The following is a 16,085-nucleotide window of genomic DNA, read 5'->3' on the forward strand; positions in this document are numbered from 1 at the left end:
CCTGATTTTAAAATGTTATTACTTGTCTACAAATCTCTCTGTGGCTCTGGGCCCGGCTACATCTCAGACATGCTGGAGCATTACATGTATGAACCCCCCTATAGTGCGTGCCAACGCGTCGTCACCACGGGGGGGCGTGGCATAGTAGCTGCAGACATACTGGTGGGGGGCGATGTTAAGTCAACCTGGTCATACCCCGCAAAGATGTCCGCCGCTACCAAATGACACTTGTTGACGCCCCCCTTCAGGATTTTTGGCACGCACTATACAGTAGAACCCTTAGGTCCGTCTGAAAGTCTGGTCCAGGGACTCTCAGGGTTCCTTTGAGGGCGTTCTAAATTGACCCGCACAAGTCTGTAACTCTGACTGTAGGGCCTATGCCTAAGTCCTATACTTTTGACATACGTGGTTGCCGACAGCCAGGGATGAAAGTTCAGACGTGTGCTCATTAACCCATTGATACCTGGAACGCATCTGTGTCACTTTAGATTTCTTTTTTTTTAGGATTTAGAAGACTATTCTAGAATCTTCTCAGGTCTTAGTGGGTTAACCGATGTCCAAAACGTGTCCGTTGAGTTCATAAACACACTGACAGTTTACAAATGGAACCTAACGAGTTTGAGAACAACTGCCTTAGGACATCTGGGCCTGGTCTTGTTGTTCCCACAGTTAGAACAAAACACGGTGAAGCAGCGTTTCACTACCATGCACCACAAACCTGGAATCATATTCCAGGTTACATTAGACAAGCCATCATATTGATGACATCAGAGTTCCATATATGGGGATTTTCGGAGTTATCTATATTTTTTGTACAACCACCCCAACCAACTTCCCACTCTGTACATCACTCCCTTGGGTCCTCTGCTATACACGCAGAGAGTTTGAAGTCAGAAAGCCTGGTTCTGGACTTCCAGATCCAGCGCTGTGACGTACATGTAATGTTATGTGCCCTACGCAATTTTTGTTTACAAAGCCTTAAAGGAGCTACACCATGAATTTAAAAAAAATATTTGATATTTAATATCATATGGTGTATGTCCCTCAAACCTTTTTCAAAAGGTTTGAGCCTAAATCATCACTCAGATATACTCATCCCAAGTCAATTGTCTCTGGCTTATACAGCACTTTCAGCTGCAATACCAAAGCATCTAAGACAAATACAAAATCGAAAAAAAACCACTTTGAACATTTTTGAACAATTCCACCAAGTGTTTGAGGTGCCTGTTTCACCCACTTCCGGGGGGCGGAGCCAAAATCCGAGCCCGAAGTATTTGTTCGTAGACCCCCACTTAGGGGGGGTAGAAAAAGTTTCGGAGCAATTCGGGCACTTTTCATTTAACATTGGGTTTGCCATCATTAATGTTTATGACATCATAAACATTTCCATTCTGAGATCGCCTGTTCAGACACGCCCATTCTGGAAATCCATGAAATGAGAAGGAATGACTGAATTTAAAAAAAAAACATTTTTTTGGGTATAAGAGACACTGGGGACCCCAAAAAATACCAAGAAAAAAGTGATTTTCATGGTGTAGACCCTTTAAAGAATGCAAAAGAAAGATATATATATATTTTTTCATACGTTCAAAGGCAAAGAACACAATTAAATTGCTAATCTCAAATTATTTGCATGACAATTAATCGAACAAAATGTCACCATCGTGACAACCCTATACTCCTCCAGGAGCTCCACTATGTGACCATGGACGCCAGCGGGCGGCCCGTGGTGGCCGCGCTGCCCGACGGTGGGCGCCACGGCAGCACTTCCGGCGTGCCGGAGGCCACGGCGGCGGCGGTGATGGCCATGACCTCCTCCTCCTCGGGGGGGATGCTGCAGCCGGAGCTGGTGAGCCTGCCGCTGGTGAAGGGGCCCGGGGGCTTCGGCTTCGCCATCGCCGACTGCCCGCTGGGCCAGAAGGTGAAGATGATCCTGGACGCCCAGTGGTGCCGCGGCCTGCTGAAGGGAGACGTCATCAAGGAGATCAACCGGCAGAACGTGCAGACGCTCAGCCACGCCCGGGTGGTGGACATCCTCAAGGACCTGCCCGTGGGCAGCCAGGTCAACGTGCTGGTGCTGCGAGGAGGTCAGTACAGTGCGCTGTGTGTGTGTGTGCGTGTGCGTGTGCGTGTGTGTGTGTGTGTGTGTGTGTGTGTGCGCGTGTGTGTGTGCGTGCGTGCGTGTGTGTGTGTGTGTGTGTGTGTGTGTGTGTGTGTGTGTGTGTGTGTGTGTGTGTGTGTGTGTGTGTGTGTGTGTGTGTGTGTGTTTGTATCGATATCGTTACCTCTTTATCTGTGTTTGTACAGTATCTGTTTCTCTCTAATCCAGTGGTTCTCAAACCTCTTCATGTCAAGGACCCCCAAAATTATATGTATTTAGCTGCGGACCCCCCATCTGAAAAATATTTCGTGCCAGGGATAGCACGGCACTCGGTGCCGAGCTATGAGCTTGTATATCTACTATTTTTGTATAGCCAAAGCATAAAATATGGGTAAAATGATTGTGACGCCGTATTAACTAGTTTTGCTCGAGACCCCCTGGAACCCCCCCACGGACTCCTGGGGGTCCCCGGACCCCACTTTGAGAACCAATGCTCTAATCTAGCAATCATTGCATCTGTCTGTCTGTCTGTCTGTACACAAAACAATGGTGGTTCTTCAGTGATTCCTTGGGGTGGTTGAGGTGCTATACTGTAGTACCGCTGCCGTACAAAGAACACGCCCCTGTTTTCTTTAGAGCTTCTCTACTCGTTCTTCAACTTAATATAAGCACCTCTGATAGTTCTATATAGCATAATTTGGCAAAGATAGGTTTATGAAGAGGTTTATGCTATTTTGCCACAATTTTAGTTTAGTATATATCTGTCTGTCTGTCTGTCTGTCTGTCTGTCTGTCTGTCTGTCTGTCTGTACACAAAACAATGGTGGTTCCTCAGTGATTCCTTGTGGTGGTTTATATACTGTAGTCCTGCTGCACAAAGAACCTGTTAAGCCCCTGTATTCTTTAGAGCTTCTCTACTGGTTCTTCAACTTAATATAAGCACCTCTAATAGTATCAAAAGCATTTGGCAAAGATAGGTGCTGTGGAGCACCAAAAGAGGTGTATGCTATAGAGCACCGAAGTCCTGACGTGACTCGTTCATCCCCAGGTTTGCGGAAGTAATTTCTCTATGGAGAATAACATTGGGTCATCTTAGAATCGTCTCATATAAGAATTGTGGTCCAAAAATAAACACCGCGTGTCGGCGTTATTGTCAGGGAGGAGGTTCTGTATCGTTTATGATAGTCAGTCACTTATATTTGATACAGTCTGTTTCTGGCGAAAATGTAACTAATTTGGCGGAAGTAACATTAGCGTTTTCTCACCGTCAGTTGATGCTTCATATCCATAAGAGTCAACCCGCCGTGGTCATTTGTTTATTTTTGGAACACAGTTCTTATTTGACGCGATATTGAATACGTCTATGGGATTCAGAACGGGGGTGTAAAACTGCGAACCAGGTAGACAAACAAAGGATGTGTAAATGACGTCAGACTTCGGCGGTCTATTTACCACAATTTTAGTGTCTGTCTGTCTGTCTGTCTGTCTGTCTGTCTAGCCATGTCTATCTAGCTATCTGTCTCTGTCCGTCCGTCCGTCCGTCTGTACCTACGTCTGTCTGTGCGTCTGCACACAGTCATTACTTTGACTCGGTTTTGTCAACAACTGTCAATGCGACTTCCACAGTGTACATGGGGGAGGAGGTCAGCGTGCTGATCCTGACAGGAGGAGGTGAGAGACAGCGGTGGGATGGACGGGGTGACGTCACCCTGTCACCCTGCTCCGGACGCCTTGGGCCATGTCACTGTTTGAAGTCACTTTGCCTGAATTAAGGGTTCACCTTCACATGAGACACTGCTGCCTTCTCAAGCCCCATTAATACTTTGACGCACGACAGCGTCGCATGGTGAAAATAGCCGATCTACAAGCCCCCAACGCGTCTCACCCGCGCCGCGTTTTGTGGGCTTGTAGGTCGGCTATTTTCGTGGCGCGACAACGTATGAATTAAGCTTTCGCAAAACAGACCCACCTGCACCTCTGTAGCCGTGGCAACTGCTGATGAGCCTCAAATCACCCCACCCCCCCCCCACACACATACACACACACACACACACACACACACACACACACACACACACACACACACACACACACACACACACACACACACACACACACACACACACACACACACACACACAGTAAAATCCTCAGTGTTCATTTAACTCAGAGAGAAGAGGATTTGACTGTCCCCTGTCTGTCTGTTCATTCACACAGTAGAATACTCAGTGTGAATTGGTTCATTTGTAACTCTGAGAGGGTACAAATGTAACCAAATGGAGTGAAATTAACACGGAGGATTTTACAGTGTGGTATTTTTTTCCTACATGCACACAGACACACACACACACACACACACACACACACACACACACACACACACACGTGTGCACACACCCATTCTTGCTCACTCTGTTTGCCTCTGTTTGCATCGCCATATTTTTATATTTCTTCCCAGCGAGGCGTGCTGCAGTCTGTTGCAAGCCTGAGAGGGGGATTACATAAGCACTGGGATATGAGAGGAGAGTGGAGACGCGTGTGACGCGTGTGACGTGTGTGTCTGTGTGTGTGTGTGTGTGTGTGTTACGTCTGGGCGATATGACTTCAAATCGATATCATGATTATTCCAAGCCTCGATTACGATTAATGAACGTATGAAATTAGCAGATCTACGCGTTGTGAGCTTGTAGATTGGCAATTATTTTACGCCGCCTTTGTACAACAAAGTATAATACAGGGTTAAGCAGGCGGTTAATCACACTAATCGATTTAGTCCATTGTAAAATAAAAATATGCTGGCGATTTGTTGATATATAAGACATTAAAAGAAAATATTTTTTATAAAATCCTGCTTATTGATTATTTGATTATTCTGTCATTATTATTAAATTAATTGTTAAGTTAATTGCCCAGCCAGCGTGCGTTGTGTGTATGTGCGTGCGTGTGTGTGTGTGTGTGTGCATGTCTGTGCAGTGTGCACCCTTCAAAAGTCTCCCACATCCATCTCCTGCCGCTGTGAGGAACTGCTGCTGCACGGGTGGATGGATGAACCGTGGTTTGGCTTTGATCACCAGCGGAGGGAGCATGAGGGGGGGGGGGGGGGGTTTCTACACGCTGCCAAATCCGCGGTCCCCTCTAAAGAGCCGTGGCTAATCACCGTGTGGCCCCTAGTGGGCCCCGGGGCCAGAGTCTCCTCCTTCTAAACTCATCTCTTCCTCTTCCCCTTCCTCTGCCAGCACCACCTGGACAGACCCCCACCACCCAAATGTACCAGAGCAGTGGTCCCCAACCTTTTTGGATCAGGGCCCCTGAAAATTCTCTAAAGCGCTCGGTCACAGCAGCCCAGTGCCCAGTCTGCCTTCACTTAAGACAGTGGTTTTCAACCTTTTTCATGCCAAGGACCCCTAAATTGATATACATTTGGCTGCGGAACTGAAAACGTTTTGTGCCAGGGACCCCCAGAAGAGATGATTTGTGTTAAAAAATGCAAAATTCTACAAAATTCTTCAAATGTTCAAAAATAGCAGATATACAAGCTTGCAGCGCGGCACGAAGTGATGCGCTGTGAGCTTGTATGTCTGCTATTTTTGAATAGCCAATGTATACAATATGGATAAAGGGGTGGAAATGTATTAACACCTTTTGTTGGGGGGCCCCTGGAACCCCCTCAAGGACCACTGGTGGTCCCCGGACCACTGGTTGAGAACCACTGACTTAAGTGGTCCGATGGGTGGGCTGTGAGCGTTTTCAGAGCATGTTTAGATTCTTGGATCAGTGGAACTAAATAGCAAACTTTAAGTTCCTATTTATAGGTGTCACATTGTCACAATGATACTGTAACTAGTTTTTCAAGGTTTTAAAGAAACGGCATCATTACTTTTTACAATAATGTTTTTTATATTAATGTTATATTATCAATAAAATCGTTGTGTTTCGGCTATTATTTGGGGGCCCACTTGCAATATCCTCATGGCCCACCAGTGGGCGGCGGTTAGGGGTGGGACGATATATCGATGTCGCGATATATATCGAGATACTTTCTCCCGCGATAAATAATCGATATACTGGCGAAAAAAATCGATATATAAAAAAACAAAAAAAACAATTGTGATACGTTGTTTTTCCGACTCTGTATTTGTGTAATGATGATTTTGAACAGTTTGGTGCTATTTTAAGTGTTTATTAATTGAATACAAGGACTACCGTGATATATCGTTGGTGAAATTTCATGCAATATAGGCTATCGTGATATCGCAATATATCGATATTTTCAGATATCGTGATATATCGTTGGTGAAATTTCTTGCAATATATATATCGAATATCGTGATATCGCAATATATCGAATATCGTCGAATATCGTGATATATATATATTGTTATCGTGGGCCTAATATCGTGATATATATATCGTATCGTGAGGTACCCATATCGTCCCATACAGAGTATATACGCCCTATACAAAAATGCTCAAACATTTTTGACTAATATTTTTGACTAAATATAAAGTACTAATATATTTGAAAATAGCCGATCTACAAGCTCACAACAAGATCTACAAGCGTTGTGAGCTTGTAGATCTGCTATGTTCACATAGCCTAGGTATAAAATAGGACTAAAGTGGTTAATGTATGTTTTATAATGTGTGTAAAACACCATCGCGGGAGTACATTTTTTTTTCCGTCGCGCGTGAACGTAACAGTTTCAGAAAGTGAACGAGCTCGTTCACGGCAAATGAACCAGTTCTTTTGAACGAATCGATCATGAACGACACATCACTATTGTATTGTGGTCTTCTGTCTAACACCGGAGCAGAGACAGACAGACAGACAGACAGACAGACAGACAGCGTCCTCTCCCTCCATCAGGCTCCATTAAGCCCTTCACACTCACTGGGCCGAGCCCCGGCGGTGCCTGTGCCTCCCAAAGCCCATAACAAGATGATGCATGAGCTGTTGTGTTTGTGAATGCAGCCAAATGTAAAGGCTTGGTTTTACACTTCGCCGCAGGACCGGTGTGCCGCAGCCGAAAATAGCGCCGATCTACAAGCCTATTTTTCCAGAAGATGAACTGTAGGCATGTAGTACTGAGCACAAAGAGATGTGAACGTGTGGGTGTGCTGTACGGAGAAGAGAGGAGAGAGAGAGAAAGAGAGAAAGAGATATTCATTGAATTCTATGCATGTTCTCTCTCTGTCTCTCTTCATTTCTGGCTCAGTGTTGCAGGTCCTCTCTCTCTCCCATGCAGACAGCTCTTTCCCACGGCATCTACATACATCTTATCTTTTAATTATCTGTAATTAACGTACATCTATCCCCCATTTATCTTGAATGCGCTATGATGTATAGTTACTAATGGGGCTGTCTGCGCTGTAAAATCATCAGTGTACACAAACGGACCTGTAAGAGTTAATTGAATACAGAGAGTTAATTTTTTTGCTGTGTAGCCTCCCAAGTTCAGAGCCTTTTAGAATGGTGTCTTTTTTCCTACTGTTAATTTATCCATTTGTAACTCTGCCAGTGTAACAAATGTAACCAGTTACGGGGTCCATTTGGTGAGGTTTGTACACTCTTCAGAGTCAAATGAACACTCAGGATTTTGCATGTGTAGAATTCCCATTTCTCCGTCAGGGACGCAGTGCCATCTGGTGGCCGAGCGGCCGAGTGCTTTTTTAAGTTTTTTGTTTAGCATTCCATGTGTGTGTTTGATGACCACATCCCATTATGTGTTTGTTCTATAGGTCAGACGTCTCCCATCAAGAGCCTGAAACCTGTGAGTAAAAAAAGCACATATCTTGTTCCTCCTGCGCACACCACTCGTTCTCCCCTTGGGACACTTACCCCTCAATTTAATTCCAAATGCCTTTTGTCCTTCAGCTTAACCAGAAAAAAATAAGCCTCTGTTGCGTCGAATTAAATGATAGTAATAAATTTGAATATTGATTATGTTTCCCGGCGCCTCCCTTTGTTTGCGCTGAAAAACGGTCTTAATTACTTCTTTTCAATGTTGGTATTCTCGGGCCATTGTCAGGGGATTGCGATGGTAATGAAGCATGAGCAGCCTGCCTTAGATATGGCAGGATTATTAATACAACCGTTTTAGATAAAGAAGTTGCCCTTTCTCCCTGAATAGACCTGCCACAACCCTTTTCTTTTATTTTTTTCGCCTTTCCTGCGGATTGTAAAATGATATTCCAATCCCATTGCTGAGCCATTCAAACAATGGGCGCAAAGTAGAGTAAAAATCTGTCTGTGTGTAAGAGAGGAGCGCGCCGAGGAAATGACCTTTCTTGCCTTTGGTCCTCTATCACCATTAGATCCTCAGCTACTTTTCTGACATAATGAGGTGTTATAGGCTATCAATAAACCATGCAAGCGCCCTTCATGGGTGAATATCATCCCGAGGGACACGTGATCTAATGAAAACACGATGACTGGAAAGCGGGGGGCAAGAAAAAAGTAATTTTGATGGTCTTTCACCCTAATGGTTTGGATAATACCTGAAGCAAGAGAGCATGATATGACATGACAGCTACTCTGTGGGCATCGATCGTGTGTGTGTGTGTGTGTGTGTGTGTGTGTGTGTGTGTGTGTGTGTGTGTGTGTGTGTGTGTGTGTGTGTGTGTGTGTGTGTGTGTGTGTGTGTGTGTGTGTGTGTGTGTGTGTGTGTGTGTGTGTGTACATTCAAGCGGGCGTGTGCGTGCATTCAAGCGGTGTGCATCAAAGGCACAAATAACAATGTGTGGTAAAAAAGCAGGTTGTCTTTATATGCTAAATGGTTTGATTAATAGCTAATGATTGTATGTGACGGATGCTCTTTGCACGTGTGTGTGTGTGTGTGTGTGTGTGTGTGTCAGAGACAGGAAATGACGGCTAGCACAGAGACTCTGGACAGTATGACGGACTCGGCTCCCCACGCGCTGACCTATCACTCCAACACCAGCACCTTGCGCGCCGCCGACTCCCCCAAGAGAGACGCCACCGAGATGTACCTCAAGTCCAAAGCGCTGCTGGAGAGCAAGCGTGAGTATAGAGTGCAACAGTTAATCGATTATAAAAAAACATATTCGATAATCTTATAAAATAATTGATTCATAATCGATCAATATTTTGGGCATGTCATTCATTTTGTATTTGATTTATTTGAAAAGCAAAACCACATGGTTACAGCAGTTTTAGGATTACACAAGAAAGTCCTGAGACTTATTTCCATTGAGGTCCTCTCACTTTCCTATCTTTCCCTAACCTCGCATCACCAATCTTTCCACCTCGGAGGAAAGCCTGGTATTCGTTATTAAATGGCCCGTGTGATCCGGTCAAAAAAAGAGAGAAAAGAAATAGCTTCCGGCTTCCGTTTTTTGCTGCTTCCGGTTTTGCGTAGCCGCTTTGTTTTGGTTCCCCAATTTAAATGCAGAATCGATTACAAAGGTAGACTAGTCTCAATAGTCTCCGGAAAGTACACTTAAATTTATATTTATTTTGTATTTTAAAAATAAGCTAAACTACGCCGCATCAAGGATTTTATCAGGTAGGCCCTAAAATTACAATGCCCTTGATCGTGGCCGGGGTTATTTGGGGGTGAGGCATAGGGTTGCTTCCGCTCCCGACCGGATCACACACCAGAAAAAGGTATCCTTCCCTAGACTAGTGACTCTCTATAGGGGAGCCTTTTCTAACAGACATGCTTTTGTCTGCTGCTTAAAAAACCTCAGATTGGTTGTCAGTTTGACACTGGTTTCAAGGTCGTTCCACTGTGTGGCTCCTATGTAAGTAAATGATCCCTTGCCCACTTTACTTTTAAAAGCCGGATGGCTCACATCTGCTACACTGGCTCTGGTGAAAAAATAAGTAAAACATGTCTTTAAAAATATGGGGACCACGCCATATATGATCTTATGAACGTTGGTCAATCTGGCCATAGCCTGAAAGAGCGAGCCCTATCGATGGTCTTGAAGGGCGGATCCAAACCCAGGCGGTTGGATTCCAGCGCCGCTTCCTATTGCTTCACCAATCTATGTCCCCGCCTCCCCTCCCCTCCCCCTCCCGGCCTTTGCACGGAACACGCTGACGTCACCAAATTTAGAGCGACGCCCCTCTGCACTCTGATTGGTTAGGAGATAACAAGGTTCACTCCCACTCCGAAACCACCGTTCCTGCATGGTTCCCCCAGACTTTTTTTCTTTTGTAACAAAAAAAAAAAGGCTTCCGAGGGTTTCCGAGGCTAATCTGGCCATGGTTACCCTGGATTCTACTGGGAGCCAGTTGAGCTCTCTAAACTGGTTCCTACCTATATGTGATCTGGGTCCCTCCCAACCCTAGAATGATCAGTCTATTCCTTAGCTGACTGTAGCTTGTATTTTGAGGGATTTCATTAAGCCCTCGAACCAAGATGTACATGCAAAATCAAAGCGGCACAGAATAAGGGAGTTGGCCACCACCTGTTTAGTGTCCCTATCTAGGTACAGTACCTTGCTGTCCTTGCCAAAAACGTTGTCAGTCCGGAGACCTTGCTCAGTACCTCGCTGGCCATATTGTGGCCGTCTAAGTTACCCTCCAAGATACAACCCAGGTATTTCAGATGATTTTGCTGCAATGAAGTCCGAATTTAATTTGACCTTGAGGCGAAATAGTGCTTATAGGCGAAAGGTTTGTTAAAAAATAATTGTAACAAATTCTAAATGATTGAATTAGCCAGTCTACAAGCTCACAACGCGTTGCAATGTGAGCGTGTTGTGATCTGCTATTTTCAATTAGGGAAAGCTGTCATTTTAGATTTTATCCACTTTAACCATTATTTTATACTTTGGCTATTCAAAAATAGCAGATATACAAGCTCATAGCGCGGCACCGAGTGCCGCGCTATGAGCTTGTAGATCTGCAATTTTTGAAAAATCATGATAAATTTGGCAAATCTTTGCGAATATTTGTAACTCAAATCTTTGCCTCTGGGGGTCCCTGTAACGAAATATTTTGAAATGGGGGTCCGCGGCCAAATACATATAATTTTGGGGGTCCTTGACATGAAACAGTTTGAGAACCACTGATATTATAGCAACATAAGTGTTGCAGAAAGAAAGCTGAGTACATCCAATAAATAGACTCATTTTGCAGAGCAGGGGCAGGTGATGGAGAATCGTTTCAATCAGTCTCCAGTCAAACTCCCACTGTTGAGCTCATGCAGGCTTAAGTGATGTTAAAAGGAACAAGTGCTTACGTATTTGCATTTCTTCTTTTAGTCTAGAGGGTCTCATTTATTTCGACCTACTTACGTCTAGTGGGCATGGAGAGTTCAATTAACCTCAGGCCTCTTTGCCGTGCACAATGAGTAAACCTTCCGAGTTCAAAGCTTTTAGAATGACGTAACAAAATGTGAGGAAGGTTGCTGAAGAAGGCTCCACCAGGGACACAGTTCATGTAAGAGGGCATATGAACCGGCTGCCGTGTTTAAGTGGGTCGTGTGCATTTTCAGAGCCTGTTTGTTTTAATGAACAATCAATCGATTGTGTTACGGCTTGGCTCAATGGAACTAACATAGTATACTTTAACTATTTATTGGTAAACTTTTTTTTTTTACGTTATAATTTTTTTATATATGAATTTTATATTATCATTAAAATCATACTGTTTTGACAATTATTTGGGGCCCCACTTGCAATATCCTCATGGCCCACCAACGGGCCCCAGCCCACATAAGGTTGGGAATTGCTGCAATAGATGGACTTCTTTCTAAAAGTCACTTTTTAGCCTTTTGTTGAACTTAAACTCATCTAGCAGCTCAGCCAGTCAGTGTGTGTAGTGCACCCCATCAATAATGTATTCTTCCCTTCTTACCATTACAACACTCAACTAAAATGTTGAACTAATCAGTAAAATAAAGACAATTTGATGAAGCATTACTTCTCTACCCTACAGAGCCACACACCAAAGACATAGACGTGTACCTGAAGAGAGACATCGAGACTGGCTTTGGGTTCCGAGTTCTGGGTGGAGAGGGACCTGAGCAGCCAGTAAGTACATAGAGCACATGGCCTTCAGCGTTTCAGTTACAATGGGCATGTTTTTGAGTATATGGTATATCATCTGCCAACAGTGTACCTCACCAAAAATAACTCATTTTCAACCTTCTTTCACTTGAAAATCTGTTATTATCAGTGAGCTACACCTTCAGGCAACACTGCCATATGGCAAAGAAAGAATAACTTTGTCCAATGATATCTGTTTTAGTATTGACATGTTTTTGAATACTGTGATATTATTTTAAACCTTCTACTAATGACCTCAGTAATTGGTGGAGATCACTATTTCTGAGTTGAACATTAATTGAGAGAAGCTAGACCCTGATTCATACTTAGTTGCGCACCAGTGTAGCACACAGAAAATATTAGATCTACAAGCTGATCACGTGTCACGCTGCAACACATTGTCAGCTTGTAGATCTGGTATTTTCCCATGCGGAACAAACTCGGGCTTTCGAAAATCGTATTGGGAGGAAGCAGTTGTGTCCTCAGAGAAAACTCATTTTCACCCGGCTGCCGTCAGACTGCTGAACAAGGCACAGGCCTTGTTCAGCAGTCTGATGACAGGCGGTGCTGTCAGGCTGGTCTCAGACCTTTGCTCTTCCTTGGACCTACCTGTGGATTATACCGACAAATGACCAGTTGTGGAAAAAGTACTCAAATGTTTTACTTAAGTAAAAGTATCAATACTGCAATGTAGAAGTACTCTGTTACGTAAGTAAAAGTCCTGAATTCAAAATTTACTTGAGTAAAAGTACAAAAGTATTGGCATCAAAATGTACTTAATGTACCAAAAGTAAAAGTACTAAATGTTTGAAAATAGCAGATCTACAAGCTCACAACGCGTCGCGATGCGACACGTTGTGAGCTTGTAGATCGGCTATTTTCAAATAGCCTATGTATAACATAGGGCTAAAGTAGTTAATGTATGTTTTATAATGTAATAATTTATACCTGCAAAGTAACTAGTAACTAAGGTTTTCAAATAATTGTAGTGGAGTAAAAGTACAATATTTGCCTCTGAGATGTAGTGGAGTAGAAGTATTGGAAATTGGAAATACTCAAGTAAAGTACAAATACCTCAAAATTGTACAGTACTTAAGTAAATGTACTTAGTTACTTTCCACAACTGCAAGTGACTTGACTTTTTTCCTTTGCTCTTCCTCATGGACCTACTTGTGGATTATACCAGTGTCAGTCTACCTTATGTGGATTATGCGGTCGACACGTACTGACATTTTGCACGTTAATCCCATGTACAACGCACTGACTTGTCTCTTTGTGTTTTTTTTCTAGCACCTTAACTAACGTCCACAAGTATATCATGCACAGTATACATGCTGCTATACTCACGCAACCTTTATATCTTATCTCAGGTACCATGTGTAAATATGTAGATCATTTGTTATTTTTTTTATTTGTTATTTTTTTATCTCCTTTCCCCCCTCGCCAGCCCCCCCCCCCCCCCTCTTCTTCTTCCCTTTCTTTCTTCTATGGAAATAACAATACGATGGGACCAATGCACGAATTTCACCTACTTCTTTACTTCTGTAAACCTGTGATGTGACAATAAAGCTGATTCTGATTCTGACATGTTTATAATGTGTTAATGTGAGAGACTTCCGTTATGCTGACGCTGCAGCAGAATATCTTTCCTCAGGTGTACATCGGGGCCATCGTGCCCAACGGAGCGGCGGAAAAAGACGGCCGCCTGAGAGCGGGAGACGAGCTAATAGGGATCGATGGTGTGATGGTCAAAGGTCGCTCCCACAAGCAGGTGCTGGATCTGATGACCAATGCTGCCCGCAACGGCCAAGTCATGCTGACCGTACGGAGGAAGGTCATCTACAGAGGTAGAGCGCTGATCAATATTTGGACACAAGCGCTCAGATTCTAAAGGGATAGTTCACCCCAAAAATATCGATATCTATCGATTACACCTAAGTTAACCCTGGCGTCCCTGTTTTGGGCAAATTTTCACTTTCTTATTATCCATTAAAAAAATTATTGAAAATAGCCAATCTACAAGCTGTGAGCTTGGAGATCAGCTTTGTCGTGTAAGTGGTTAATTGTTTAATTACATCAGTCGTTTTGTGCCTCTGTTTTCTAGATTAGCATGTTTAGTTTTTAGACAATGTATTCCTGTTCAGGTGTGTCTTTCCTTGGCATTTGTGTCTTCTATATATTGCATATATTAGTTTTATTTCATTTATATTTTACCATTGTTCAAAACTTTTATTGTTTTTAATACTTTGCTTCTATGGTTCTACACCAAAGTGTATACAAAACAACAACTATGTTTTACATAATTAATTTGACCTAATATGAAAATATCACACAAGTTATCATTATCTCTTTGATATAGCCTGGCTGCATTACAATTATTTTTACTAGCTCTTTGGACATTCATTATTATACACACTAACAGCAGGTCTATGAGCCCACCCACACATAATATACAGTACACACAAACACACACACACATGTGCGCATATGTTTTCAGTCCTATCTGATTGCACTGACTCCTCCCCCATCAGATGCGACAGAAGATGAGATTCTGAACATCATGGCTCCAGCGCTGGTGAACGGCTCTCCCCGGCTACCTCGGATTCCCCTGCCCAGTGTTCTGGACCACGAGTCCTTTGACATCACCCTCCACCGCAAGGACACGGAGGGCTTCGGCTTCGTCATCCTCACCTCCAAGAGCAGACCTCCACTGGGAGGTGAGAGCTCTCCCACATCCATCACGTCCCGCTTGCTTTGCTCAAACTTCAGCCTGACTTATACTTTGTCGCATGACGGTGTCCTGCGCTAAGCATAGCCGATCGACAAGCTTGTACATGATGATCCAGAAAAGGTTGGGAGCCGTTGGTCTACTATACATTAGGTGTCTAACTGTTAGGCGTCTCATGTGTTTTCACCTTTCCAGTCATTCCACATAAGATCGGCCGCATCATAGAGGGCAGTCCCACCGACCGCTGTGGCCTGCTGAACGTGGGAGATCGTATCTCAGCCGTCAACGGACGCTCCATCATAGAGTTGTCTCACAACGACATCGTCCAGCTCATCAAGGAGGCCGGCAACGTTGTCACGCTCACCGTGGTTCCTGAGGACGGTGTGTGTTTTCCATAAATGCAGTCATATTATAGTTCAGCTGTAACTGTATTTCTGTGGATAAGAGTTTTAACGACTTGGACCACTATTCTGGGCGAACATTGGCTGGAAATAGTTGATCTACAAAATCGACACATTGTAAGTTATTAGATCGACTATTTTCGGCAAAGTGGGTGTAGAGGAGAACAAGAGCGGACCAAGTACAGAGCCACGGTAAACTTGTACTAAGTATATAGAGGGTTTAAGTTAGTTGATCACAATTGACAGAAATCTATTCGGCTAAACTGGCACAAAATTTAAACAGTCAGTTGTTGTCAATTGTTAGAGTGGCAAAAAAGTTCTAGTGTTTTATTAAGTCTAACTAAATGAAAAAGTCCAACTGATCCTATGTAGGCTGATTAAAGGATATTGGATGATGAAATGAATATTGTTACTGTCAGGCAGAAACCTTGTATCTCCACATTTCAAAGTTTTTTTTGTAGTATTGTAAATGAAGGTCTTACTTGATAAGCATCATCACACAAGAGTGTCGCAGAAAAGTAGTGAAAATAGCAGATCTCCCATGCAGCTTGAAGATATTCTGTAGGCTATTTTCATAAACTCTTCATATGCCTGTTTCTCACACTGGAACCTCAAACCTTTTCGTTTCAGAGTACAAGGGCCCGCCCTCAGCACCAAGCTCAGCCAAACAGAGTCCAGCACTTCAACACAGAGTCCTGAACCTGAATCAGAGGTCAGCGCCACAGGGCCAACAGTAATCATTTATCCTTCCTGTCGTATGATGGCATCTCATCTCGTGGCGAAATCCGCAGATACGACAAGCTCACAACTTGTCGCTATCCGCTGTTTAACAAGAT

At 43.6% G+C, this 16,085-nt stretch overlaps 1 protein-coding gene across 2 annotated transcripts in view; it reads left to right on the plus strand.

Moving 5' to 3' along the window:
* The window catches only part of magi3b (membrane associated guanylate kinase, WW and PDZ domain containing 3b), a 282,632-nt gene that overhangs the window by 254,596 nt on the left and 11,951 nt on the right, over positions 1–16,085 (plus strand). The window contains exons 11-18 of one of the 2 annotated variants that reach the window (XM_080422003.1): positions 1,688–2,087; positions 7,840–7,871; positions 8,962–9,121; positions 12,011–12,105; positions 13,760–13,967; positions 14,652–14,837; positions 15,044–15,229; positions 15,880–15,961. In XM_080422003.1, the coding sequence (XP_080278129.1) occupies positions 1,688–2,087; positions 7,840–7,871; positions 8,962–9,121; positions 12,011–12,105; positions 13,760–13,967; positions 14,652–14,837; positions 15,044–15,229; positions 15,880–15,961 (1,349 nt within the window). Of the gene's footprint in view, positions 1–1,687; positions 2,088–7,839; positions 7,872–8,955; positions 9,122–12,010; positions 12,106–13,759; positions 13,968–14,651; positions 14,838–15,043; positions 15,230–15,879; positions 15,962–16,085 lie in introns of both variants that reach the window. The other variant, XM_080422002.1, reaches the window with a different exon arrangement.

The sequence above is a fragment of the Gymnoscopelus braueri genome, assembly GCF_963280865.1.
Source record: "Gymnoscopelus braueri genome assembly, chromosome: 3".
Lineage (NCBI taxonomy): Eukaryota > Metazoa > Chordata > Actinopteri > Myctophiformes > Myctophidae > Gymnoscopelus > Gymnoscopelus braueri.